Source organism: Haliotis rufescens, unplaced genomic scaffold (genome assembly GCF_023055435.1).
Source record: "Haliotis rufescens isolate VD_foot unplaced genomic scaffold, xgHalRufe1.0.p SCAF_7, whole genome shotgun sequence".
Classification (NCBI taxonomy): domain Eukaryota; kingdom Metazoa; phylum Mollusca; class Gastropoda; order Lepetellida; family Haliotidae; genus Haliotis; species Haliotis rufescens.
In genome coordinates this window covers 26456535-26483334 of record NW_025964361.1, presented here as the reverse complement: position 1 = coordinate 26483334, position 26800 = coordinate 26456535, and the positions used below count along the sequence as shown (strand labels likewise).

At 42.1% G+C, this 26800-nt stretch overlaps 1 protein-coding gene across 1 annotated transcript; it reads left to right on the top strand.

The window, feature by feature from the left end:
- Positions 1-10543: 10543 nt before the first annotated feature.
- On the top strand, positions 10544-26578 carry LOC125376192. The gene is made up of 4 exons (XM_048388142.1): positions 10544-10847; positions 16262-16279; positions 20476-20545; positions 25843-26578. Exons 1-4 carry the CDS (start codon positions 10544-10546, stop codon positions 26225-26227), a joined length of 777 nt encoding a protein of 258 aa, XP_048244099.1. The 3' UTR covers positions 26228-26578.
- Positions 26579-26800: the final 222 nt, after the last annotated feature.

The window sequence follows — 26800 nt, the reverse complement described above, 5'->3', positions numbered from 1 at the left end:
TCATCTCACCTCATCTCTACTCACCTACAGAAAGTAACTGGTGGCAACACGAACCTACAGGAAGTCTAAACAGGAAATGCCTAGTAACCACACGTGTAAATACAGGAAGTACAAAGAAGTCGATATAGAACATGTCTACCAAAGAGGTCATTTACGCCAACCACCCAAAAGGCCACGACCCCTAAATATTTTGAAAAGAAACTTATTCATTTGGGTAGCATTGATCTTAACTTAGATTGAGTTGATATGTAGAATTTTATTGTATACTGTTAACAGACCAAAACTGATCGCAATAGAGCCTTGTTGATGACTTCACCTTGATGGAGTCGTTATCTCTAGCCTTGAATAATGTAAGGAGACTGGAGCAGCCAAGATACTTGGTTACATTGATGAGGAACTCATGCAATGTGTAAATGGTGATGACCAAGGTGTAGGTGACCAGACGCTGGTATCATCCCAGGACACGAGTAGTCATCTCCATGGTGACACCATTCCCTTTGTATGTCCATGTCAGACAAGACATGCAGACGTTGCCTGGTTTTCAACGTCCTTTTCACATAATATTGTTCCGAATTTAACTAACATAAAACAGTGAAATTCAAGCGGTGTTCAAGTTTTAACAGCGAAAGTTGTTAATGTTACATTTACAATATATTGTGCGCAAATTCAATAATGTTGTCTAATGTTACGTGTTGACTTCCAAATTGAAACGATAAGTTCACAGAAATCTATACGTAACAGAATTTAGTGTGAAACCAACAAAAAACAAAGAAATGGTATACAATTTACAGTTGTATTTAAAATCAACTAGGTTTACAAATCAATACAAATACACAGCAATTACAATAGCAGTTCACAATAGTGTGGTTGGTTGGTTGTTTTGTTGTTTAACGCCGCACTCAGCAATATTCCAGCTATATGACGGCGGTCTGTAAATAATCGAGTCTGGACCAGACCATCAAGTGGTTGACGTCATGAGCATCGATCTACGCAATTGGGATCGATGACATGAATCAACCAATTCTCGCTACTGGAGTGGTCACGTTCGAAACTCAGGTTTCGTCAGTGAGTGGTTTCAGGACACTTATAGATCTAGTATTGACCTAGCCTGGTTGTACTGAACTAAGCTTAGTAGCTAGGGTTTGTAATACTCAGCTTTTCTTGCAATCCGTTGATAAGCAGCTTTCCCGTGATTTTCAAGTAGCTAGTTAGTAACTCGTGTTTCAATGACTCCTTTTTTCTAGTAATCTGTGGATATCCAACCTTCCTGTGATTGTCTAGACACCTAGTGTTTGAAATATTCTGTTACACCATATGGCATCTTCTAAGTCCTGCCCTGTGAGGCAACATGAACTACAGATCATGAAAATCGACTGAACATAATCTCTCCTACCATGAAGCTAAGAACAGGGTTGTAACTTCTACTGCAACCACTTCCACTACATCTTACGCTGCTGCTATATCTCGCCCTCCTGTTACCACTGCCACTGCCAGAATCAACTGACATGGGTTTTAGTCTGTCCAGCCTCTCCCTACTGCTTCACTCCCAACTCCATCACCAAATGACATAATAGGAGTACCACAAAGTCTTCCTCACGTTCGTGTGACATTTCACCTGTGGAAGCACCACCACCATGAATACACAAAACATATTACAATGGAATTGCAGAGGTCTTAAGAAGAATTTTAATGAAATACAACTTTTAATTCAATATTTTATACCGACAGCTTTGTGTCAGAAACATACCTAAAAACTCAGATTTTTTTTTATATCCGTCAGTACAATTCTTACCACTCGTTTTCCCCTCCTGGTGATAAAGCTGCATAATCCATAGCCCTGTTCCAACCTAACACTACTCTTCAAGCTGTTGCTGTCCGTGTTACTTTGAACGTGTTTACATTATGTTCACGGTATCTTCCACCTTCCTCAACTCTCCGCCAATCAGATCTTCAGACTTTGTACGATCAACTCACGAAACCCTGTGTCATCATGGGCGATTTAAATATTCATAATCCCCTATGGGGGAGTACTGATACAAATAATATGGGAAAAGTCCTTGAAGATTGTATCTCAAACAATGATTTATGCATCTTCACCTATCACCATCCTGCCACTGGCACATACCCTGCCCTTGATCTTTCACTGACAGATTCAAATATTTTAAACGAATTTGAATGGCCGGTCCATGATGACCTTTGTGGAAGTGACCATTTTCCAACAATACTGACGAACCACCTTCAAACAGGTGGAACAAAGGCCAACTGGTATTTATTCTAAACATTGTGTACAGAAAAACGAAAGCATTCGTAAGTCATCCGCGAATCCTCACCTACTTAAACCATTGTTCGATAATAATTGTAAACAAGCTACAAAAAATAGGAAACAAAATAAACGCCAATCCTTGAAGAGGAACTATGTATCAAAAATCAATTCTCAAGGTATGTCCAAGGTGTGGAACATGATTCAAAAGATTAAGGCATTAAGGATCCAAATCTTGAGTTCACCATCTTAAAGATGGTATTACACTTTTAACAACTAAATCTGAAATTGCCAACAACATTTGGGAAACTTTGGCAAATCATTCCTCATCTTCCAACTATAACGGGGACGGTCGGGTAGCCTAGTGGTTAAAGCGTTCGCTCGTCACGCCGAAGACCCGGGTTCGATTCCCGACATGGGTACAATGTGTGAAGCCCATTTCTGGTGTCGCCCGCCGTGATATTGCTGGAATAATGCTAAAACCGGCGTAAAACCATACTCACTCACTCACTCACTCCAACTATAACCCTCAATTTCAGAGGTTTCAAAAACAGCAGGAAAAGAAAAAGGTCAAATTTAACTCTGATAATGATGAGAACTACAACGAAACTTTTCACTCCATGAATTGCACACTGCCCTAGGGCAAGCTCATGGCACTGCAACAGGAGCCGACAACATACATTATCAGCTCCTGAAACACTTGCCCGATTCATGTTTGGAAACGCTGTGTAATATATTTGATGAAATATGGACAACCGGAAAATTTCCTCCATCGTGGCCCAATGCTATTATCATTCCTATACTAAAGCCTGGACGGGATCATACAGATCAATCCAACTACCGCCCAACATCATTAACTAGTTGTGTTTGTAAAACCATGGAGCGCATGGTCAACAATCAGTTAGTCTGGTACTTGGAGAACAATAACCTCCCAGCGACGTCCAGAAAACAGAAGTACCATTGGCCATTTGGTGCGTTTAGAATCATTTATTAAAATTTCCATTGTCAACAAACAACATGCTGTATCAATCTTTTTCGACCTAAAAAAGGCGCATGATACAACATGGAAACATGGTATTTTAAAAGATTTGGCATTTGGATTCCGGGGCAGATTACCTCAGTTCATATCTAAATTTTTAAACAACAGACAATTTCATGTACGAGTGAGCTCAACTCTGTCTGATCATTTCGATCAAGACCAGGGCGTCCCTCAAGGCGGCATACTATCAGTCACACTTTTCAGCATCAAAATTATTATTTCACAAAAGTATTCTTGTCGTGGTAACAATGTGCATACAACAGCAAGACAGCTACCGCTCTGTCTTAACAAAATTATAAAAATGGGCCGATAAGAATGGCTTCAAATTTTCTAAATACAGAACAAACTACATTCATTTTTGTCGTAAATACAAACCGCATATGGATCCAGATTTATTTTTAGAAGGTACTCCTATCAAGGTAGTAGAAATGACGTACAATTCCTGGGCCTCATCTCGCATTCTTACCACACATCAAATATCCAAAGACAAAGTGCCGCAAGGCTCTCGACTTGTTAAAAGTCGTTTCAAATGACGAGTGGGTAGGGGATCAGACAACTCTCCTTCAGTTGTACAGATCGTTAATACGCTCCAAACTAGACTATGGTTCCATTGTCTGTGGTGGAGCCTGCAAAAGCAATAAAGAAACATAAGACACAATAGGCTCCTTCTTGGAGCTTTTAGGACCTCACCCGTGGACAGTTTGTGTATGGAGGCTGATGAACCTTCCCTCGAACAAACTTTCAATACAATACCACACTAAAGGCATTCAAATAAATCAAATCCAGCATACAATTGCGTTTTTCCACCCTCAATATGAAAACCTGTTTCGAAATTTGTCCAACCACTTGGAATTAGAGTTCAACCACACATCACTGCATCTAAAATAGATCTAAATATTATATCACCCTACCGACTTCTGTCTTCTCCTCCCTGGAAGATTCACCAGCCAGGGCAAGACCTCTCTCTAACCCAGCTTAAAAAGTCTGAAACAAATATTTTGGTATATCAACAAGCATATAACCAATTACGATCAAAATATAATTCTGACATATCCTTTTTTACAGACGGATCGACGAATGGTGGCAGAGTTGCTAGTGCCACCATCATTGGATCCAGAACTGTCTTCTCAAGAATCCCAGATAATAGTTCAATCTTCACTGCTGAGGCCAAAGCTATATTAACAGCTTTGACCTATATTAAACATAAACGATAATCTAAACATTTCATCATCTTCTCTGATTCGTTGACTTGCCTTCAGGCACTTAAAAGTGTCTCGTCATTGTCCCAGACATTTTAGAACTATATAACGATCTTTCCACTAGCCAATGTGACATCGTCCTTTGCTGGTTACCAAGTCAAGTAGGCATAACAGGTAACTCAAAAGCCGAAGCTACAGCCAAAGCAGCTCTTGACAAATCGTTATCCACACTACGTATCCTGTATAGTGATTTCAAACAAACCATCAAGAGTTATACTCGGGATCTTATGCGAAAGAGGTTGGACACCCAGGTAGGAATCAATAAACTTCTCGAATTTAAATAAAGCGACACAACCCTTTCCATATCCAAAAGAAATCTCTGCAAAAAGCTGAGTCGATTGTACGATTCCGACTCAGTCTCAGATGTCATGCTGTATGACAGGAAATCTGTCTTGTGGGCTGGTCAGGGACACTGTCAGATATCATGCTGTATGACAAGAGATCTGTCGTGTAGGCTGGTCAGGGACACTGTCAGATGTCATGCTGTATGACAGGAGATCTGTCATATGGGCTGGTCAGGGATACTATCAGATGTCATGCTGTATGACAGGAGATCTGTATTGTGGGCTGGTCAGGGACACTATCAGATGTCATGCTGTATGACAGGAGATCTGCCATGTGGGCTGGTCAGGGACACTATCAGATGTCATGCTGTATGACAGGAGATCTGCCATGTGGGCTATTCAGGGACACTGTCAGATGTCATGCTGTATGACAGGTGATCTGCCACGAGGGCTAGATTAACTGATTGATTAACTGCTTAAATCAATAAACATAATATTATTGGGTTATTATCAAACGAACAAAGTACATCAAACTTGCCAGGACTGCCGTTTAGCCGAGATCGTCTTTAGATGATGTATTTATGAACATTTTATGTCCGTTTCAGTTACGTTTGCATCCGGTTGAGGTGAAATGATGTTCAACGTTGCGTTCAAGATTGCTGTACTCATATTGTGACGTGCATGCACGTGTGTGTGGCTGCTTGTACAGAGTCCCTCGAAGACGTCCCACGGCCAGGAACAAAATTCCTGAAATTACCCTGCTATGAAGAGTGAAGAGTATTATAACTGATAGACGGGTAATGGTAGCATACGAAAGTTATGAGAAATGGGTTCACCATTTGTGCATTTATAGAGCGACGAACATCCTTGTTTTATCCCCGAGCGACAGCAATGGTGACAACAAGTACCATCTTTTAACGTATTTAGGTTTGACGCGGCCAGGGTATCGAACCACCAACCTTACGCTCTGCTGAAACATCACATTAAATAGCAGTGGTTAAAAAAGATTCACTAACCCGGAAGGTACACGTTACATTACTCGGTGTGTCGGCCTAGACAGTCATCCGAGGTCCGACGATGAAACTGTTCATGTAGGTGTATCGGCCTAGACAGTCCTCCCAGGTCCCTCGATGAAACTGTATGTGTATCGGCCTAGACAGTCCTCCCAGGTCCCTCGATGAAACTGTAGGTGTATCGGCCCAGACAGTCCTCCGAGGTCCCTCTTTGAATCTGTACATGTAGGTGTACCGGCCAAGACAGTCCTCCGAGGTCCCTCGATGCAACTATATATGTAGGTATATCGGTCTAGACAGTCCTCCCAGGTCCCTCGATGAAACTGTAGGTGTATCGGCCTAGACAGTCCTCCCAGGTCCCTCTTTGGATCTGTACATGTAGGTGTATCGGCCTAGACAGTCCTCCGAGGTCCTTCGATGAAAGTGTACATGTAGGTGTATCGGCCTAGACAGTCCTTCCAGGTCCCTCGATGAAAGTGTACATGTAGGTGTATCGGCCTAGACAGTCCTCCCAGGTCCCTCGATGAAAGTGTAGGTGTATCGGTCTAGACAGTCCTCCTAGGTCCCTCGATGAAAGTGTAGGTGTATCGGTCTAGACAGTCCTCCGATGTCCCTCGATGAAAGTGTACATGTAGGTGTATCGGCCTAGACAGTCCTTCCAGGTCCCTCGATGAAAGTGTACATGTAGGTGTATCGGCCTAGACAGTCCTCCCAGGTCCCTCGATGAAAGTGTAGGTGTATCGGTCTAGACAGTCCTCCGATGTCCCTCGATGAAAGTGTACATGTAGGTGTATCGGCCTAGACAGTCCTCCCAGGTCCCTCGATGAAAGTGTAGGTGTATCGGTCTAGACAGTCCTCCTAGGTCCCTCGATGAAAGTGTAGGTGTATCGGTCTAGACAGTCCTCCGATGTCCCTCGATGAAAGTGTACATGTAGGTGTATCGGCCTAGACAGTCCTTCCAGGTCCCTCGATGAAAGTGTACATGTAGGTGTATCGGCCTAGACAGTCCTCCGAGGTCCCTCGATGAAACTGTACATGTTGGTGTATCGGCCTAGACAGTCCTCCGATGTCCCTCGATGAAAGTGTACATGTAGGTGTATCGGCCCTCGATGAAACTGTACATGTTGATGTATCGGCCTAGACAGTCCTCCGATGTCCCTCGATGAAACTGTACATGTTGGTGTATCGGCCTAGACAGCGATCCGATGTCCCTTGATGAAACTGTACATGTAGGTGTATCGGCCTAGACAGTCCTAGGCTAGCCCTATGGTCACAATAGGCTGTATTCATTATAAAGGGTACATTTCAAATCCACTGTCCAAAATTCCCAGACTACAATTATTTGATGATATATATACTAGAGTTATTATATATAAAAAAATTGTTAAACGCAGCATAAAAGTTCACCTTGCTAAGTTAGTTTTCTTACATCCAGTCGAAAATGAGGTTATTAAGGAGATGGGACAGGTATTATCTGACTCTGTCAACACTGAGGTTCCAAAATACCATGCGAAAGTTATTATCGAGGACGAATATTTTCATAAATACTCAACATAAAAACATGAAAAGCTTCCATTGAATGTCCCTATTATTGAATAATTTCTTTAACACCATGTCGTAACAACCGACCAACTTGATTACCGGGGGTTCGTGATCTGTGACTTGGCTCATCATGTGTTATCGTACCGCGATGGCGCTGGTCGTTGCTCATGTTAACAATCACTCGCGTATATGCTTCACAGGCCGCAGTAATTAATATGGCTGACCTAGTGCTAACGACAGCATAAAACAACATTCAATCACTATCACTAACCGTTTGACATCACAGTCACCATGACCTCAATTGCAATTTTCAAGTAGTTCAATATCAACCAACCGTGATACAAGCAGCATTATTCTATGACTCATCAAACACACTGACTGTTCAAACGTCGGGAGAAATAGTCCGATATGAAATGTTTAATGTTTAGAATATGTTAATATTATTCTCTATGAATATTTCCTCATGGAAACAAGTTTCAATGGGACCATAACGAAAAGTTTCGTCCATACGTTAATGAGAAACACCAGCGTCGCATTATCGGACGGAAATTGAAGCTGGCAAGTGTAAATCGTGGGATGTAATACGAGATCGTGGGTGGGTCGTTTTCTGTGGCCCAGTGGCCAAGCTCTCTTGATGCTGAGTTATTCTATCACTAATTGTGACGTAACTATTTAAATCCTGAAACGATACCTTTCGACTTGGTATGCAGATTATTAATAATGTAGTGTGTGTGTGTGTGTGTGTGTGTGTGTGTGTGTGTGTGTGTGTGTGTGTGTGTGTGTGTGTGTGTGTGTGTGTGTGTGTGTGTGTGTGTGTGTGTGTGTGTAAGTGTGTGTGTAAGTGTGTGTGAGTGTGAGAGAACGTGTGTGTGTGTGTGTGAACGTGTGAAAGTGAACGTGTGAACGTGTGAAAGTGTGTGTGTGTATATACATCACGCACACGCACACGCAAACACACACACACACACACACACACACACACACACATATATATATATATATATATATATGAATAAACACGGGTAAGGAGAAGGATGAACAGGGATAGTGAGAAGGATGGACAGGGATAGTATGATGATGAAATGGGATAGTGAGAAGGATGAACAGTGATAGTGAGAAGGATGAACAGTGATAGTGAGAAGGATGAACAGGGATAGTGAGAAGGATGAACAGTGATAGTGAGAAGGATGAACAGGGATAGTGAGAATGGTGAACAGGGATAGTGAAAAGGGTTGGACAGGTATAGTGAGAAGGATGAACAGGGAAAGTAAGAAGATGAAGTGTGATTGTGAGATGGATGAACAGGGACGGTGAGAAGGATGGACAGGGATAGTGAGATGGATGAACAGGGACGTTGAGAAGGATGGACAGGGATAGTAAGAATGGTGAACAGGGATAGTGAAAAGGGTTGGACAGGTATAGTGAGAAGGATGAACAGGGATAGTGAGAAGGATGGACAGGGATAGTAAGAAGATGAAGTGTGATAGTGAGATGGATGAACAGGGACGGTGAGAAGGATGGACAGGGATAGTGAGATGGATGAACAGGGACGGTGAGAAGGATGAACAGGGAAAGTAAGAAGATGAAGTGGGATAGTGAGATGGATGAACAGGGACGGTGAGAAGGATGGACAGGGATAGTAATAAGATTAAGTGGGATAGTGAGAAGGATGGACAGGGATAGTAAGAAGATGAAGTGGGATAGTGAGAATATATATATATATATATATATATATATATATATATATATATATATATATATATATATATATATATATATATATATATATATATATAATTTTAAGACTGCCTGTGGTATTACACTCTTCTAAATCTAAATATATTTTGGAAATATAAGTAACAAATTTGGTCGGAAAGTTTTCGGTTACTCTCTCTTTCGATTGAACTCGTGGACCATGCTTAAAACAAACAATATCATGATATAGTTGCCCATGAGTGTTGTTTGGATTGGCCGACACAGGTGTTCGGCAGAGGCGTCAAGGACAAGAAGAAAAGTATCTATCTAGAAGTAAAATTGGCAGTTGTGCTGAATTGTGTCCCTTGGTGTGCCAGAACCCTATCAACGTGCTCCGAAAACAAGATTCGACCCAATTAAGTTTCTTGGTTTGTCAACACGCAAGTGCGCGTTGTTATCATCGACATGGTAAACGTCTAAGCCCTGCATCACTTTATGCTTTCGTCTCACATCAAGCTTTTCTCTTTCTCACATCAAGCTTTTCTCTTTCTCACATCAAGCTTTTCTCTTTCTCACCTCAAGCTTTTCTCTTTCTCACCTCAAGCTTTTCTCTTTATCACCTCAAGCTTTTCTCTTTCTCACATCAAGCTTTTCTCTTTCTCACCTCAAGCTTTTCTCTTTCTCAAATCAAACTTTTCTCTTTCTCACCTCAAGCTTTTCTCTTTCTCACCTCAAGCTTTTCTCTTTCTCACAACAAACTTTTCTCTTTCCCACCTCAAGCTTTTCTCTTTCTCACCTCAAGCTTTTCTCTTTCTCACATAAAGCATTTCTCTTTCTCACATCAAGCATTTCTCTTTCTCACATCAAGCTCACACATACATTGAGATTCTCCTTATTTGAGTGTGGCAGATTTTTGGTGAAGATCCAAACATGATTCTAAGCTGAGTGAATATATATGATTTTTCCGATTTAACCACAATGATTACATGATTCTAAAGACATACCTGTTTCAGATAAAACATGATTAAAGTATTTGGATTCTTTTGGGATGGATATTATAACTACAGACTTTGGGTTTGAGTTGTATTTTCAATTCTCAAGATCATTTTCTTTTACGCGCTCATCCATGATTTGAGCAGAGAGATGAGAATAACATGATATAGTTGGCCGAATTACTAAAGACAAGAACACGTATACGTAGTTGATGTTGACCAACTCTACATATTCCCCCGTGACGATGTCGGGTTTAGGTCGGTCCACAAAAACTCTATTGTTATTGTAAGAGGCGACTGACTCAATGGATTGGTTTGTCAGTCTTGGTGAATTTAGTCATCGGCGTGCAATGTTGCTCAATATACCAATTACTGGTGTGTCTGTTGACACGATCAAACATCCCCCCCCCTAAAAAAAAAAATCTGTCAATGTGTGTCAGTACTTTGAGGAAACGAGCCATGGAAGAAGCAACACCTATCCAGGCTACCTACAAAACAGAAGAAGGCCGCCAGACTCCAGAAAACGTTCCACATCTTCCTTCGTTCCCCAGCTTAAAGAGTTCCCTCTATCGACATCGCCGAACAACACTACCTGTCCTGCCACAGACCAGAGCTGATTTTCACCTTGAGGGGCTGTGGACCACTACCAGGGATGGAAGAATATCCCCCCTCTGCGCAGACGGTGACGAAGACAAGATCCTGATCTTTTCCACTGATGAGCAGCTGAGGTGTCTTGCGGAAGTTTATACGGTCTACATGGATGGTACGTTTTCCTGCTGTCTTCATCTCAAAGTGCATAAAACATCTATCCTGTAAATTCCTCACAATGTGTGTTTTCTGGTCTGTTCCACTCAATGAAAGGTAAACAGGTAACTATTGCTTGACTAACCAACCTTGACTAATCCTGGTATAAGCTGTCTGACAAATGGGATGTCTGACAATTGGGAGGTTACCTATACAGACAGAGGGAGTATCATTGCCCGGCCCTCGGTATCATTAAGCCATCAAGCCTGACACAGGACAGAAGGTATGATAATATTCAAGTTATGATCTCGATGAAATATTTCCGGGTGTGAAATTAGCACCACAATGGCAGCACATAATCGGGTTGTTAGAAATAGTTCCGTGTGTTCCGGAAGCAATAGCAGCTGAATGCATTCACAATACGCAACGTGTCACCCTGATGACTTGTGTTTGAGCGATTCATACGGTAATCGCTATCAAGGAAATTAACCTGTCCACACTGAGTTGTATGGATAATTTATTCATTTCCACACCAAATCAAGTAGCATTAGTTTCTACATGTCCTGTAGTGAGCTGCTGTGCATTTCAGAATGGCGTATGAGTGAATACTACTACCCATTTATACAATTCTCTTGGCCATGTCAACTACACAAGGTAGTAAGTATGTTATTTACTGTTTAAGAAATGCCAAGGAATGTTTGGTCATTGAACTCTGTGTGTAGGGCTGTATATTTGGGTGGTGTCATGGGGAGAGTTTAGTTTCCTCATAACCGGTTCGTCGGTTGGCTCGCTTTTTGTGATAAATTAAAAGTATCTATATATCTAGGTTCGTTATATAGCTAAAATATTGCTGGCTACGACGTTGAACAACAAACAAACATTCTTTGTCCTATCTGAATACTATGGTGGCCGAGAGGGGACATCGCTTTCTCGCTCTATCGCTTTATCGCTTTATCGCTTTATCGCTCTATCGCTTTATCGCTTTCTCGCGGTTAAGCAGTATCCCCTCTTGACCACTACAGGGGCCGCATGTGATATCTGCTGCAATTGGGAGGAAATGTTGAACTTTTCTCACTATTTACTTAAAACATAATTTAACTGTACAGACGTAGGTGATTTTAAAACAATCCACCGATTTTTGCGTAAAATGTAATTGATTTATTTATGGCCCTATTCAGTTGTATGTGACCATCACGCCGAAAGCGCGTGGCAGATTATGGCAATACGCTCTAAATAAATCAGGTTAAAATCTAAATATATACTTTTCAAAAGAAGTTAAGAAGACTATGGTTAATTAGTCATGGCTGATTGTTTTGCAAAAATACAATCTTATAATTGTGGGTGTTCTATAACTTGTTTTCGGTAGTATATGATTTACAGTGTGTCATAAGGTTGTCCGTAAATGTTCTTTTTGACATTTGATGTATGTTTAACTTGAATTGTGTAAATCTACAAATATATGTACTTGCATACAGTAATTTGATAAACACCGCTGTGAGTGAGTGAGAATGGTTTCACGTCGCTTTTAACAATAATCCAGTTATATCACGGGTAACACCAGAAATGGGCTTCACACATTGTACCCATGTGGGGAATCGAACTGGGTCTTCGGCTTGACGATCGAACGCTGTAACCACTAGGCTATCCAACCGCCCCCATCGCTGTGGCGGTACCACAGTTGATATGTGTACTTGTGTAAACTACACATATGGAGAGACATAATTAGTATGGCCACATAGTTAAGGTTGATAACAATATGAAATGAATTACTATGATTATCTATAACATATATTAAATCAGCTATCATTGTGATATGTTATGTATATCTTAAGTATAGTTTTGTCAAAATTATCTATGTGTGTGTGTGTGTGTGTGTGTGTGTGTGTGTGTGTGTGTGTGTGTGTGTGTGTGTGTGTGTGTGTGTGTGTGTGTGTGTTTCCGACTCATTGTCTGTGTAAAAAGGTAGTAGATAACAACAGAACTCATATCAGAACGCACAATTGTTAACCATACATTTTAAATTGATAGAGAATTGCTACATGAATATGTATATTCCTGCCTGAGCCTATACTATAATTGGATATCTAGTCTCTCCTTGCGGGAAAGTTCAACTTTATTTTACGAGCACTTTAGCATTAAATTTAATTCCCGAAGACAGTTTGATCGAAAGTCATTATAAGAAATGAGTTGTTTAAAAAAAATATTTACAACGCATTTCATTTCTATTGTCCAAGGAATGGGGTTACGGGTTAATGACGCTCTCGAAAGTCGTATATGTGACTTAAGGCAGACACATATATCTAATTCATCTGTATTTTGTAAGGGAAACATAACTGTGTACATGTATGCATAATGTACACGCAACTTAATGAATATAATTGTGATCCCGAAATCGGACGAGCACATATTCGGCTTCAATTCCAAATCTAATTACCGAACAAAATAATTCTTTGGACGTTGCAAACAATACAAACTGGCTAATAAAACTGACATATATGATCTCCTTTTTATCAGTTTTAAGTTTGATGGAGAAATGGGGGGGATACTATGAACAAAATGAAAATATGAACAGTGACTATCTGTATTCTTTGAATCTTGCTTATTTATTACACTACAAGAAAATATGCAAGCTAAACGAGAAAGGAATACGTGTGTATTTTGTAACATATTTATCTACTACAAGATGTTTAAAAAATATAATCATAAGAGGCAAAATAGCGGTGAGAATTACAGGATCACTAAATATCAGCAAAAACCGTTTTCATGTACGGCATTATGGGAAATATCGCTTTCTCGCTCTATCGCTTTCTCGATTTATCGCTTTCTCGCTCTATCGCTTTCTCGCTCTATCGCTTTCTCGCTCTATCGCCCTATCGCTTTATCGCTTTCTCGCTCTATTGCTTTCTCGCTCTATCGCTTTCTAGCTTTCTCGCTTTCTCGCTCTATCGCTTTATCGCTTTCTCGCTCTATCGCTTTCTCGCGGTATAGCAATATTCCCTCTTTGGGTTTTAAACATAAAAGAGAGCTGAGATTTTTCCAGTCGCATTTCAAATTATTCATATGGACGGAATGTTGAAATTTTCTCACTATCTACTGAAATATAATTTAACAGTACAGACATATGTGCTTTTATAACAATCCACGTATTTCTGCGTAAAAAAGAATTTGATTGATTTATGACCCTATTTAGCTATTTGATCCCCCGCCCCCAGGCCAAGTTATCAAAACAAATAGCAAATAACACCGCTCAATAGCGCTGAGTAGTACGTACTTCCTAAAAAGCAATAGTGTTTTCCTAAAAACAACGCTTATATCAACGTTTATTCTGTTTGCGGAGTAGATATCATCAAAGTGGAAGTCCTCACCCAAGGAATGGTAATACTACCGGATGTCCTTTATGTAATTTCTAGTTTTTGGATGACATATTGTTCTCAGTAACCGTAATGTGGAAATAGATAGTTGATTGGTTTTATATTCAAGTTGGTATTTCCGCTATTCAAAGTGTTCAGTGAGGCCGTCTTATCAACAGTCATTTCTGAGACATAAATGCAAAGTATAATTACCTTATTCGAAAGTAATAAGCGCCCCGCTCTAATCAACGCCCACGGCGATATTTGCTAAAATATTGGCTAGTGAACAATCCCAATTAGCACCCCTTGCGATTGATGATGTACACCAGACTTATTTATTCGCGTATAATACGCACTCGTGCGTTATATGCACCCTTAATTATGGGCAATTAAATTCGGGAAAAATATATCTGTCGTACATAAACATTTCAGGCTGTCAGCATAAACCACGAAATTTATCTTTCAACTCAACTTTTTTTTTCCGCCAAAATATTTTTCTTGAGAGCGCCCTGTGCACTTATTACGTCGAATACGGTAATTATGTCTACGCTAATTTTTTGGCATTGATAATTAACGTTAATTTCAAGATTTACAGCACATACTATTCAAAAGAAGTTAAAGAACACCCGATTCCTTCATGTGACTATGGTTAGTCATTAGAAGAAGCAATAGGGTGAGAAAGCGATAGAGCGATAAAGCGAGAAAGCGATAGAGCGAGAAAGCAATAGAGCGATAAAGCGATAAAGCGAGAAAGCGATAGAGCGATAGAGCGATAAAGCGAGAAAGCGATAGAGCGAGAAAGCGATAGAGCGAGAAAGCGATAAAGCGAGAAAGCGATAGAGCGATAAAGCGAGAAAGCGATAAAGCAAGAAAGCGATAGAGCGAGAAAGCGATAGAGCAAGAAAGCGATAGAGCGATAAAGCGATAGAGCGAGAAAGCGAGAAAGCGATGTCCCCTGTCGGCCACCATAGAATACAGGTGGTTCCCGGTATCATTTGTGACACTAAGAAAATTGGAATTATGGTTCCCTGTTGAAATAGTCTTTACCTCTTTGTTATTTACTTACTTAATATGGACATTGTAACCGAAATAATAAATATGCAATGACCTGATTATGCCAACTAAGACCAGCTGCATACCATTGCTAAAGTGCTACCTCTAAAGGTTAACCTCTTCTACACGCAAAATGTCGGTAATCATATTTTCATAAAACACATGTTATGGTTTTTTTAATGTTTTTCGTAAGTTCCGGTAAAAGTATTTTTTGTTCTGCTCCTGAAACCGTCATGGTCTTTTAAGGCTGTGCTGAGTTGCCTCCCTTAGGCGTACCGGAAACCTATGTCCGCGGGTTTGAATCCCAGATTAGTATGTTTTTAGGTTAATCAGCACCAAACCTCAGCACGTGGGTTTCACCAAAAACGTAAACGACAAAACTGAAATACTGCACAAAGCGGCGTTAAACCGAGCTCACTCACTTATCTATTGTTTTCGGAGGCTCATGTATTCGTTTGGTGACCGCTGATAATCCGTATTGCTTCTCGCCTCTTATGGTTTTTTTCAAAAACATGAAAATGAACTGTACCTCCGAATCTGATGAAGCAGGTGTTTAAACATGTTATAATAACCTGATCATGACACCCACTGACATGGGGCTGTACAGACATTGTAATAACGTGTTTCTTCTCTTTCAAGTATTTGCACAACCCAACTTCATACATGGTAATCTGTAATACCTTGTTTTCCGAAAGGCATTTCGTTATTTATTCTGAGCCCGCTACCAGTTCGGCCACAGGAATAGCGAGTAGCAGATTGAGTAAATAACGTCAGAAATCGATGCATCCTGTTTAAATCGATGAAATGTCGGACTCCTCCCTGAACACCCCCACCCCCACCCATCATCACCACCCCTACCCCTACCCCTACCCCTGCCCCAACCCCCTACCCCCTACCCCCACCCCGGCTTCACCCCTACCCCTATCCCTACCCCCAACCCCACCCCCACCCCCACCTATCATCACCTGCCCCATCTCCTCCCGCACTCATCATCACCACCATGCTGTGTAACAATGTGCTTTCATTTCAGCCTTTGAAAAACCAGAAGGTACGTTTGTTATTATCATTTTGTCTCTGTTATATTTATCTATAGACACCAAATGCGTCTAATATAAGTGTGCATATCTTGTGTTTCAAGTTCTTATTTCACGTATACAAAAAGAATGAACACTGTTAGATCCATTCTACACAATTGTAAGATTCATTACAGTCAAATGACAAAGGAAATATACTGAATGTAACTCTGTGATCATGGTCTTGTTTTAGAATATTGAGTGAGTGAGTATGGTTCTACGCCGCTTTTAGCAATATTCCAGCAATATTACGGCGGGGGACACCAGAAATGGGCTTCACACATTGTACCCATGTCGGGAATCGAACCGGGTCTTCGGCGTGACGAGCGAACGCTTTACCACCAGGCTACCCGACTGCCCCTTTTGAATATTGTGATTTTCAAGAAGTTATCATTTTGTAGAAGCTTTAAAGTGTGTTGTTGATTAATTCGGATGAAGATTGTAATTCTTATTTATCAAGTTTCTAAATCACATTTCTACTGCTGTTTTTACCCATTGCGTTTACCCATTTGTACACCGAAAGGCATTTCGTTTCGGACTCTGATCTCGCTACCAATTCGGGTACTCAGTATTAAAGGACACGTGGGAATGCTTTCAAACGTTACAAGTTATTATTTAGAGATCGTAATATGTTTTTATACTTGTAAAATGATAATTCATTCAATGATAAATGTACTGTCGAATCTGATCCCATTCATAATGCATCATCTTTACGACATACATGTACGACATTGTTTTGGCGCTGTGTTGAATTCTTCTTTTTGATAGTGGGACGTATACTGAACTATATTGATGCTTTCCTTTTTAATTCGATAAAACTACGGTTGTCTCCATCTGGTATTGAAACCAAATACGACCCCGTTTGTTTCTATCATTACTTTATTCTGATTAAATGACACCCTGGTCTCAGGAGCACAGTTCCGTGGCAGACAGCGGAAGACGAGATAAAGTGAGAAGTAAACAGATTTGACGAAGTGGGGATAACCTGATCATGACACCCACTGATATGGGGCTGTACAGACATTGTAATAACGTGTTTCTTCTCTTTCAAGTATTTGCACAACCCAACTTCATACATGGTAATCTGTAATACCTTGTTTTCCGAAAGGCATTTCGTTATTTATTCTGAGCCCGCTACCATTTCGGCCACAGGAATAGCGAGTAGCAGATTGAGTAAATAACGTCAGAAATCGATGCATCCTGTTTAAATCGATGAAATGTCAGACTCCTCCCTGAACACCCCCACCCCCACCCATCATCACCACCCCTACCCCTACCCCTACCCCTGCCCCAACCCCCTACCCCCTACCCCCACCCCGGCTTCACCCCTACCCCTATCCCTACCCCCCACCCCCACCCCCACCCCCACCCCCACCCCCACCCCCACCTATCATCACCTGCCCCATCTCCTCCCGCACTCATCATCACCACCATGCTGTGTAACAATGTGCTTTCATTTCAGCCTTTGAAAAAACAGAAGGTACGTTTGTTATTATCATTTTGTCTCTGTTATATTTATCTATAGACACCAAATGCGTCTAATTTAAGTGTGCATATCTTGTGTTTCAAGTTCTTATTTCACGTATACAAAAAGAATGAACACTGTTAGATCCATTCTACACAATTGTAAGATTCATTACAGTCAAATGACAAAGGAAATATACTGAATGTAACTCTGTGATCATGGTCTTGTTTTAGAATATTGAGTGAGTGAGTATGGTTCTACGCCGCTTTTAGCAATATTCCAGCAATATTACGGCGGGGGACACCAGAAATGGGCTTCACACATTGTACCCATGTCGGGAATCGAACCGGGTCTTCGGCGTGACGAGCGAACGCTTTACCACCAGGCTACCCGACTGCCCCTTTTGAATATTGTGATTTTCAAGAAGTTATCATTTTGTAGAAGCTTTAAAGTGTGTTGTTGATTAATTCGGATGAAGATTGTAATTCTTATTTATCAAGTTTCTAAATCACATTTCTACTGCTGTTTTTACCCATTGCGTTTACCCATTTGTACACCGAAAGGCATTTCGTTTCGGACTCTGATCTCGCTACCAATTCGGGTACTCAGTATTAAAGGACACGTGGGAATGCTTTCAAACGTTACAAGTTATTATTTAGAGATCGTAATATGTTTTTATACTTGTAAAATGATAATTCATTCAATGATAAATGTACTGTCGAATCTGATCCCATTCATAATGCATCATCTTTACGACATACATGTACGACATTGTTTTGGCGCTGTGTTGAATTCTTCTTTTTGATAGTGGGACGTATACTGAACTATATTGATGCTTTCCTTTTTAATTCGATAAAACTACGGTTGTCTCCATCTGGTATTGAAACCAAATACGACCCCGTTTGTTTCTATCATTACTTTATTCTGATTAAATGACACCCTGGTCTCAGGAGCACAGTTCCGTGGCAGACAGCGGAAGACGAGATAAAGTGAGAAGTAAACAGATTTGACGAAGTGGGGATAACCTGATCATGACACCCACTGACATGGGGCTGTACAGACATTGTAATAACGTGTTTCTTCTCTTTCAAGTATTTGCACAACCCAACTTCATACATGGTAATCTGTAATACCTTGTTTTCCGAAAGGCATTTCGTTATTTATTCTGAGCCCGCTACCATTTCGGCCACAGGAATAGCGAGTAGCAGATTGAGTAAATAACGTCAGAAATCGATGCATCCTGTTTAAATCGATGAAATGTCAGACTCCTCCCTGAACACCCCCACCCCCACCCATCATCACCACCCCTACCCCTACCCCTACCCCTGCCCCAACCCCCTACCCCCTACCCCCACCCCGGCTTCACCCCTACCCCTATCCCTACCCCCACCCCCACCCCCACCCCCACCCCCACCCCCACCCCCACCCCCACCTATCATCACCTGCCCCATCTCCTCCCGCACTCATCATCACCACCATGCTGTGTAACAATGTGCTTTCATTTCAGCCTTTGAAAAAACAGAAGGTACGTTTGTTATTATCATTTTGTCTCTGTTATATTTATCTATAGACACCAAATGCGTCTAATTTAAGTGTGCATATCTTGTGTTTCAAGTTCTTATTTCACGTATACAAAAAGAATGAACACTGTTAGATCCATTCTACACAATTGTAAGATTCATTACAGTCAAATGACAAAGGAAATATACTGAATGTAACTCTGTGATCATGGTCTTGTTTTAGAATATTGAGTGAGTGAGTATGGTTCTACGCCGCTTTTAGCAATATTCCAGCAATATTACGGCGGGGGACACCAGAAATGGGCTTCACACATTGTACCCATGTCGGGAATCGAACCGGGTCTTCGGCGTGACGAGCGAACGCTTTACCACCAGGCTACCCGACTGCCCCTTTTGAATATTGTGATTTTCAAGAAGTTATCATTTTGTAGAAGCTTTAAAGTGTGTTGTTGATTAATTCGGATGAAGATTGTAATTCTTATTTATCAAGTTTCTAAATCACATTTCTACTGCTATTTTTACCCATTGCGTTTACCCATTTGTACACCGAAAGGCATTTCGTTTCGGACTCTGATCTCGCTACCAATTTGGGTACTCAGTATTAAAGGACAGTGGAAATGCTTTCAAACGTTACAAGTTATTATTTAGAGATCGTAATATGTTTTTATACTTGTAAAATGATAATTCATTCAATGATAAATGTACTGTCGAATCTGATCCCATTCATAATGCATCATCTTTACGACATACATGTACGACATTGTTTTGGCGCTGTGTTGAATTCTTCTTTTTGATAGTGGGACGTATACTGAACTATATTGATGCTTTCCTTTTTAATTCGATAAAACTACGGTTTTCTCCATCTGGTATTGAAACCAAATGCGACCCCGTTTTTTTCTATCATTACTTTATTCTGATTAAATGACACCCTGGTCTCAGGAGCACAGTTCCGTGGCAGACAGCGGAAGACGAGATAAAGTGAGAAGTAAAGAGATTTGACGAAGTGGGGATTGTGAGGAACTGGTGACGTCACGAGCTCTTGGTTTGTTTTGGAGTTAGATCGTAAAATTAGAAATGGCAGAAAAAATATAATAATCATAAGTAGGAGAATTTGTGTTGGCGTGTCAATAACGGCATTTAGTTGTTTAGCTAAATATAATTATACACATAAGTTGTTGGTTTTCAGTAAGGTATGCTCTTCTCGGCGAAGCAGGAATCTTTGTTGTCATCATCGTCATCTACTTTTTGGTCAAGCGGTGAGAAATTTATTTACTCAACACTGATACCCAAGGCAGTCTGTTTTATTTGTTTGTCACGTCCTGTCTACCTAAATTGCAGTCATGCTACAAAAATAAGTTTCTTTATTCATCCATTTGCCCGCTCTTATGTACATCATCCGGTTGTAGAAATAACGCAATATTGTGCGTCAATGTGCCATACCTCGCTTATTGTGCGTCATTGTGCCATACCTCGCTTATTGTGCGTCATTGTGCCCTACCTCGCTCAATGTGCGTCATTGTACGTTACCTCGCTTATTGTGCGTCGTTTCGCCATACCTCGCTTATTGTGCGCCAGTGTGCCATGCCTCGTTTATTGTGCGTCATTGTGCCATACCTCGCTTATTGTGCGTCATTGTGCCATTACTCGCTTATTGTGCGTCATTGTGCCATTACTCGCTTATTGTGCGTCATTGTGCCATACCTCGCTTATTGTGCGTCATTGTGCCCTACCTCACTTATTGTGCGTCATTGTGCCATTACTCGCTTATTGTGCATCATTGTGCCATACCTCGCTTATTGTGCGTCATTGTGCCTTACCTCGCTTATTGTGCGTCATTGTGCCATACCTCGCTTATTGTGCGTCATTGTGCCATTACTCGCTTATTGTGCGTCATTGTGCCCCACCTCGCCTATCATGGGCCATTGTGCCCCAACTCGCTTTTTGTGCATCATTGTGCCCCAACTCGCTTATTGTGCCCTACTTCGCTTATTGTGCATCATTGTGCCCAACCTCGCTTATTATGCGCCATTCTGTCCCAACTCGCTTATTGTGCGCCACTGTGCCACACCTAGCTTATTGAACGTAATTGTGTCCAACCTCGCTTATTGTGCGTCATTGTGCCCCAACTCGCTTATTGTGCGTCATTGTCCCCCACTTCGCTTATTGTACATAATTGAATCTAACCAACCTCGCTTCTTCTGCGTCATTGTGCCCCACCTCACTTATTGTGCGCCATTGTGCCCTACCTCGCTTATTGTGTGCCATTGTGCCCCACCTCACTTTTTGTGTGCCATTGTGCCCCAACTCGCTTAATGTGAGTCGATGTGCCCCACCTCGCTTATTGTGCGTCATTGTGCCCCACCTCGCCTATTGTGCACCATTGTGCCCCAACTCGCTTATTGTGCATCATTGTGCCCCATCTCGCTTATTGTGCATCATTGTTCCACACCTTGCTTTATGTGCACCATTGTGCCCCAACTCGCTCTTTGTGCGTCAATATGCCCCCACCTCTCTTATTGTGCATCATTGTGTCCGAACTCGCTTATTGTGAATCATTGTGACCAACCTCGCTTATTGTGCGCCATTATGCCCCACCTCGCTTATTGTGCATCATTGTGCCCCACCTCGCTTATTGTGCATCATTATTCCACACCTTGCTTTATGTGCACCATTGTGCCCCAACTCGCTTATTGTGCGTCACTGTGCCCCCATCTCGCTTATTGTGCATCATTGTGCCCCAACTTGCTTATTGGGCGTCATTGTGCCCCACCTCGCTTATTGTTCGCCGTTGTGCCCCACCTCACTTATTGTGCGTCATTGTTCCACACCTTGCTTATTGTGCGCCACTGTGCCCCAACTCGCTTATTGTGCGCCATTGTGCCCCAACTCGCTTATTGTGCCCACCTCGTTTATTGTGTATCATTGTGCCCCACCTCACTTATCGTGCATCGATCATTGTTCCACACCTTGCTTTATGTGCACCATTGTGCCCAAACTCCTTTATTGTACGTCAGTGGCCGCCACCTCGCTTATTGTGCATCATTGTGCCCAAACTCGCTTATTGTGCATCATTGTTCCACACCTTGCTTATTATGCCCCACCTCACTTATTGTGCGCCATTGTGCCCCAACTCGCTTATTGTGCATCATTGTGCCCAAACTCGCTTATTGTGCATCATTGTTCCACATCTTGCTTTATGTGCACCATTGTTCCACACTTTGCTTTATGTGCATCATTTTTCCCCAACACGCTTATTGTGCCCCACCTCGTTTATTGTACGTCAGTTGGCGCAACCTCGCTTATTGTGCCGTACCTCGCTTATTGTGCATCATTGTGCCAAAACTCGCTTATTGTGCATCATTGTTCCACAACTTGCATTATGTGCACCATTGTTCCACACCTTGCTTTATGTGCACCATTGTTCTCCATCACGCTTATTGTGCCCCATTGTGCCCCAACTCACTTATTGTGCCCTACTTCGCTTATTGTGCATCATTGTGCCCAACCTCGCTTATTATGCGCCATTCTGTCCCAACTCGCTTATTGTGCGCCACTGTGCCACACCTAGCTTATTGAACGTAATTGTGTCCAACCTCGCTTATTGTGCGTCATTGTGCCCCAACTCGCTTATTGTGCGTCATTGTCCCCCACTTCGCTTATTGTACATAATTGAATCTAACCAACCTCGCTTATTCTGCGTCATTGTGCCCCACCTCACTTATTGTGCGCCATTGTGCCCCACCTCGCTTATTGTGTGCCATTGTGCCCCACCTCACTTTTTGTGTGCCATTGTGCCCCAACTCGCTTAATGTGAGTCGATGTGCCCCACCTCGCTTATTGTGCGTCATTGTGCCCCACCTCGCTTATTGTGCATCATTGTGCCCCAACTCGCTTATTGTGCATCATTGTGCCCCATCTCGCTTATTGTGCATCACTGTTCCACACCTTGCTTTATGTGCACCATTGTGCCCCAACTCGCTTTTTGTGCGTCAATATGCCCCCACCTCTCTTATTGTGCATCATTGTGTCCGAACTCGCTTATTGTGAATCATTGTGACCAACCTCGCTTATTGTGCGCCATTATGCCCCACCTCGCTTATTGTGCATCATTGTGCCCCACCTCGCTTATTGAGCATCATTATTCCACACCTTGCTTTATGTGCACCATTGTGCCCCAACTCGCTTATTGTGCGTCACTGTGCCCCCATCTCGCTTATTGTGCATCATTGTGCCCCAACTTGCTTATTGGGCGTCATTGTGCCCCACCTCGCTTATTGTTCGCCGTTGTGCCCCACCTCACTTATTGTGCGTCATTGTTCCACACCTTGCTTATTGTGCGCCACTGTGCGCCAACTCGCTTATTGTGTGCCATTGTGCCCCAACTCGCTTATTGTGCCCACCTCGTTTATTGTGTATCATTGTGCCCCACCTCACTTATCGTGCATCGATCATTGTTCCACACCTTGCTTTATGTGCACCATTGTGCCCCACCTCCTTTATTGTACGTCAGTGGCCGCCACCTCGCTTATTGTGCATCATTGTGCCCAAACTCGCTTATTGTGCATCATTGTTCCACACCTTACTTATTGTGCCCCACCTCACTTATTGTGCGCCATTGTGCCCCACCTCGCTTATTGTGCATCATTGTGCCCAAACTCGCTTATTGTGCATCATTTTTCCACAACTTGCTTTATGTGCACCATTGTTCCACACCTTGCTTTATGTGCACCATTGTTCTCCATCACGCTTATTGTGCCCCATTGTGCCTCAACTCACTTATTGTGCCCCACCTCGTTTATTGTACGTCAGTGGGCGCCACCTCGCTTATTGGGCATCATTGTGCCCCATCTCGCTTATTGTGCATGACTGTGCCCCACCTCGCTTATTGTGCGTCATTGTGCCCCAGCTCGCTTATTGTGCAGCATCGTGCCCCACCTCGCTTATTGTGCATCATTGTGCCCCACCTCGCTTACTGTGCATCGATCATTGTTCCACACCTTGCTTTATGTGCACCAGTGTGCCCCCACCTCGTTTATTGTGCATCATTGTGCCCCACCTCGCTTATTGTGCATCGATCATTGTTCAACACCTTGCTTTATGTGCACCAGTGTGCCCCACCTCGTTTATTGTACGTCGGTGGGCGCCACCTCGCTTATTGTGCCGTACCTCGCTTATTGTACATCATTGTGCCAAAACTCGCTTATTGTGCATCATTGTTCCACAACTTGCTTTATGTGCACCATTGTTCCACACCTTGCTTTATGTGCACCATTGTTCCCCAACACGCTTATTGTGCTCCACCCCGTTTATTGTACGTCAGTTGTCGCCACCTCGCTTATTCTGTCATACCTCGCTTATTGTGCATCATTGTGCCCCACCTCGCTTATTGTGCATCATTGTTCCACACCTTGCTTTATGTGCACCATTGTGCCCCAACCCGTTTATTGTACGTCAGTGGGCGCCACCTCGCCATACCTCGCTTATTGTGCATCATTGTGCCCCATCTCGCTTATTGTTCGCCATTGTGCCCCACCTCGCTTATTGTGCGCCATTGTGCCAAACCTTGCTTATTGTGCGTCATTGAGGCCCGACGGCTTTCATTATTCTTCATGTAGTGGGATAAAAAAGTGGGGTTTCGGACGTGAAAAGTTCAATTTCAAGCGGAAATGTGACACATTTAAGTTTTGCTAGAACACTGCGATGGTACCGTACATATGCTGAAACATCTAAACAAATGTAAGTTCAAAACACTCTTATCTTTTAAGTTTATTTCCATTCATTTGACCAGTATCTCTCCAAAGACCACACCACAGGTCCACCTTTAGTGATCAGCAACAATCTATCTATTTTAATACCGTAGAATAGGTATTCAGCAACCCATGCTGGCCGTAAAAGGCGACTATGCTCGTCGTAAGAGGCGACTAAAGGGATCGGGTGGTCAGGTTCGCTGACTTGGTTGACGCATGTCATCGTATCCCAATTGCGCAGATCGATACGCATGATGTCAGTCACTGGATTGTCTGGTCCCGACTCAATTTTCACAGAAGGCGTCATTTAGCTGGAATAGTGCTGAGTGCGGCGTTAAACAACAAACAAACAAACAAAAGATTCCTATTCGGCATTAAGTTGAGATATACATGTATCTGGAAGAATAGCCACCTAAGCTTATCCATATCCGTTTTAGTAACAGTTTGCCAGACTGTGTTAATTAGTACAGAGATTTGAAGGTCAATTTCATTCAACCCAATTCAACGATTCAGATGACGTCGATTCATTCAACTGGATTCAACGATTACTGCCGCTACTCTGAGACGGAAATTCATCTAATTTAAGTCAGAATCGAGCAGTGTTCCCTTTTCCAGTTTAAAACAAAGGATTGAAACGTCTTTTTCATAGACCTTGCGTCTCCGTTATGCAGAGCCTTCAAGAAAATATCTTAAATGACAATCGATCATAATTTATATATATTTACTTATTTATTGATCATCTTTAAATTTAAAAAAAACCCTTTGATTTCAATACAAGCAATTGGTTTAATTGTGTTTATTTTCAGTTGCAAAAAGAAGAAAGCAAAGAGAGCTTCACCGAAAGAAAGGGTTGCCATATATCGCCCAATGCCCCCGAAGCTTGAGGGCACCAAGAACGGTTATTCAGCTGCTGACGTTGAATTTGTAAATAGAGATCGTCAAACAAATGTCAAACAACCCCAGCATGGTGATGGCGTTAATGAAGGTGATTATGACGTGTTGTGGAAGTGGAATCCAAAGCGGTTTAAGGTGGCGGAGACCCAAGGCGTGTACAGTCATCTGGTGATGACAAGCGGGATGAATGAGTGCCCGGACCCAGACCAGTATGACACGACGAGGCGGGTGTTGGCGGAACGACGGGCCAGGCCTGAGGAAGACTTGTATAACAAGATGGCCATACCTAATGTGTAGATACCAGCTATGAAAGCTCACCTGGTCATCATCCATCGTCAGTAATCCCCGTGTTTGAATACGTGCGGTTGCTTTGCTATTCTTAAGTAACGATTCCAGCGACGGGGAAACCTGCAGGTTCTGATGACATGGGCAGCACTTCTCGTGAACCATGTGCCGCAGCACCCATTACATCCCATTACGGGTCAGCCATTGTTCAGTTTCAGACAAAGCTCGAACTCGCACAAGCTTCACGCACGGCTAAAATGACTTCCGTGAGTTATACATAGAACACGTCCCATTTTAATTCTGGAAACCCAAAAGTCCAGAAACTCTACGGTCTTTGCCCAGTCTCGGTTAAAGGTATTTACAAAATTAAACATACCGTTTTCATGGGAACATACCAAGGAAGAAAAAATGAAAAAAAAAATTGTTCAAAAACTCAATATTTAGACTATGTCGCCCATGGGCGAAGTCTTGCCCATGGGTAGGCCCATGGGCAGGCCCATGGGCGAGAATATATTCCTTTACTTAAAACTCATGTTTTTGTTTCGCAAATACATTTAATGTATTCATTCAAGTATCATGACACAA

Excerpts from the sequence above, each read along its gene's own strand:
- LOC125376192 (XM_048388142.1), top strand. The coding sequence starts at position 10,544 with ATGGAAGAAGCAACACCTATCCAGGCTACCTACAAAACAGAAGAAGGC. Across the intron at positions 20,546-25,842 it reads ATCTACTTTTTGGTCAAGCG|TTGCAAAAAGAAGAAAGCAA; the intron begins GTGAGAAATTTA and ends GTTTATTTTCAG.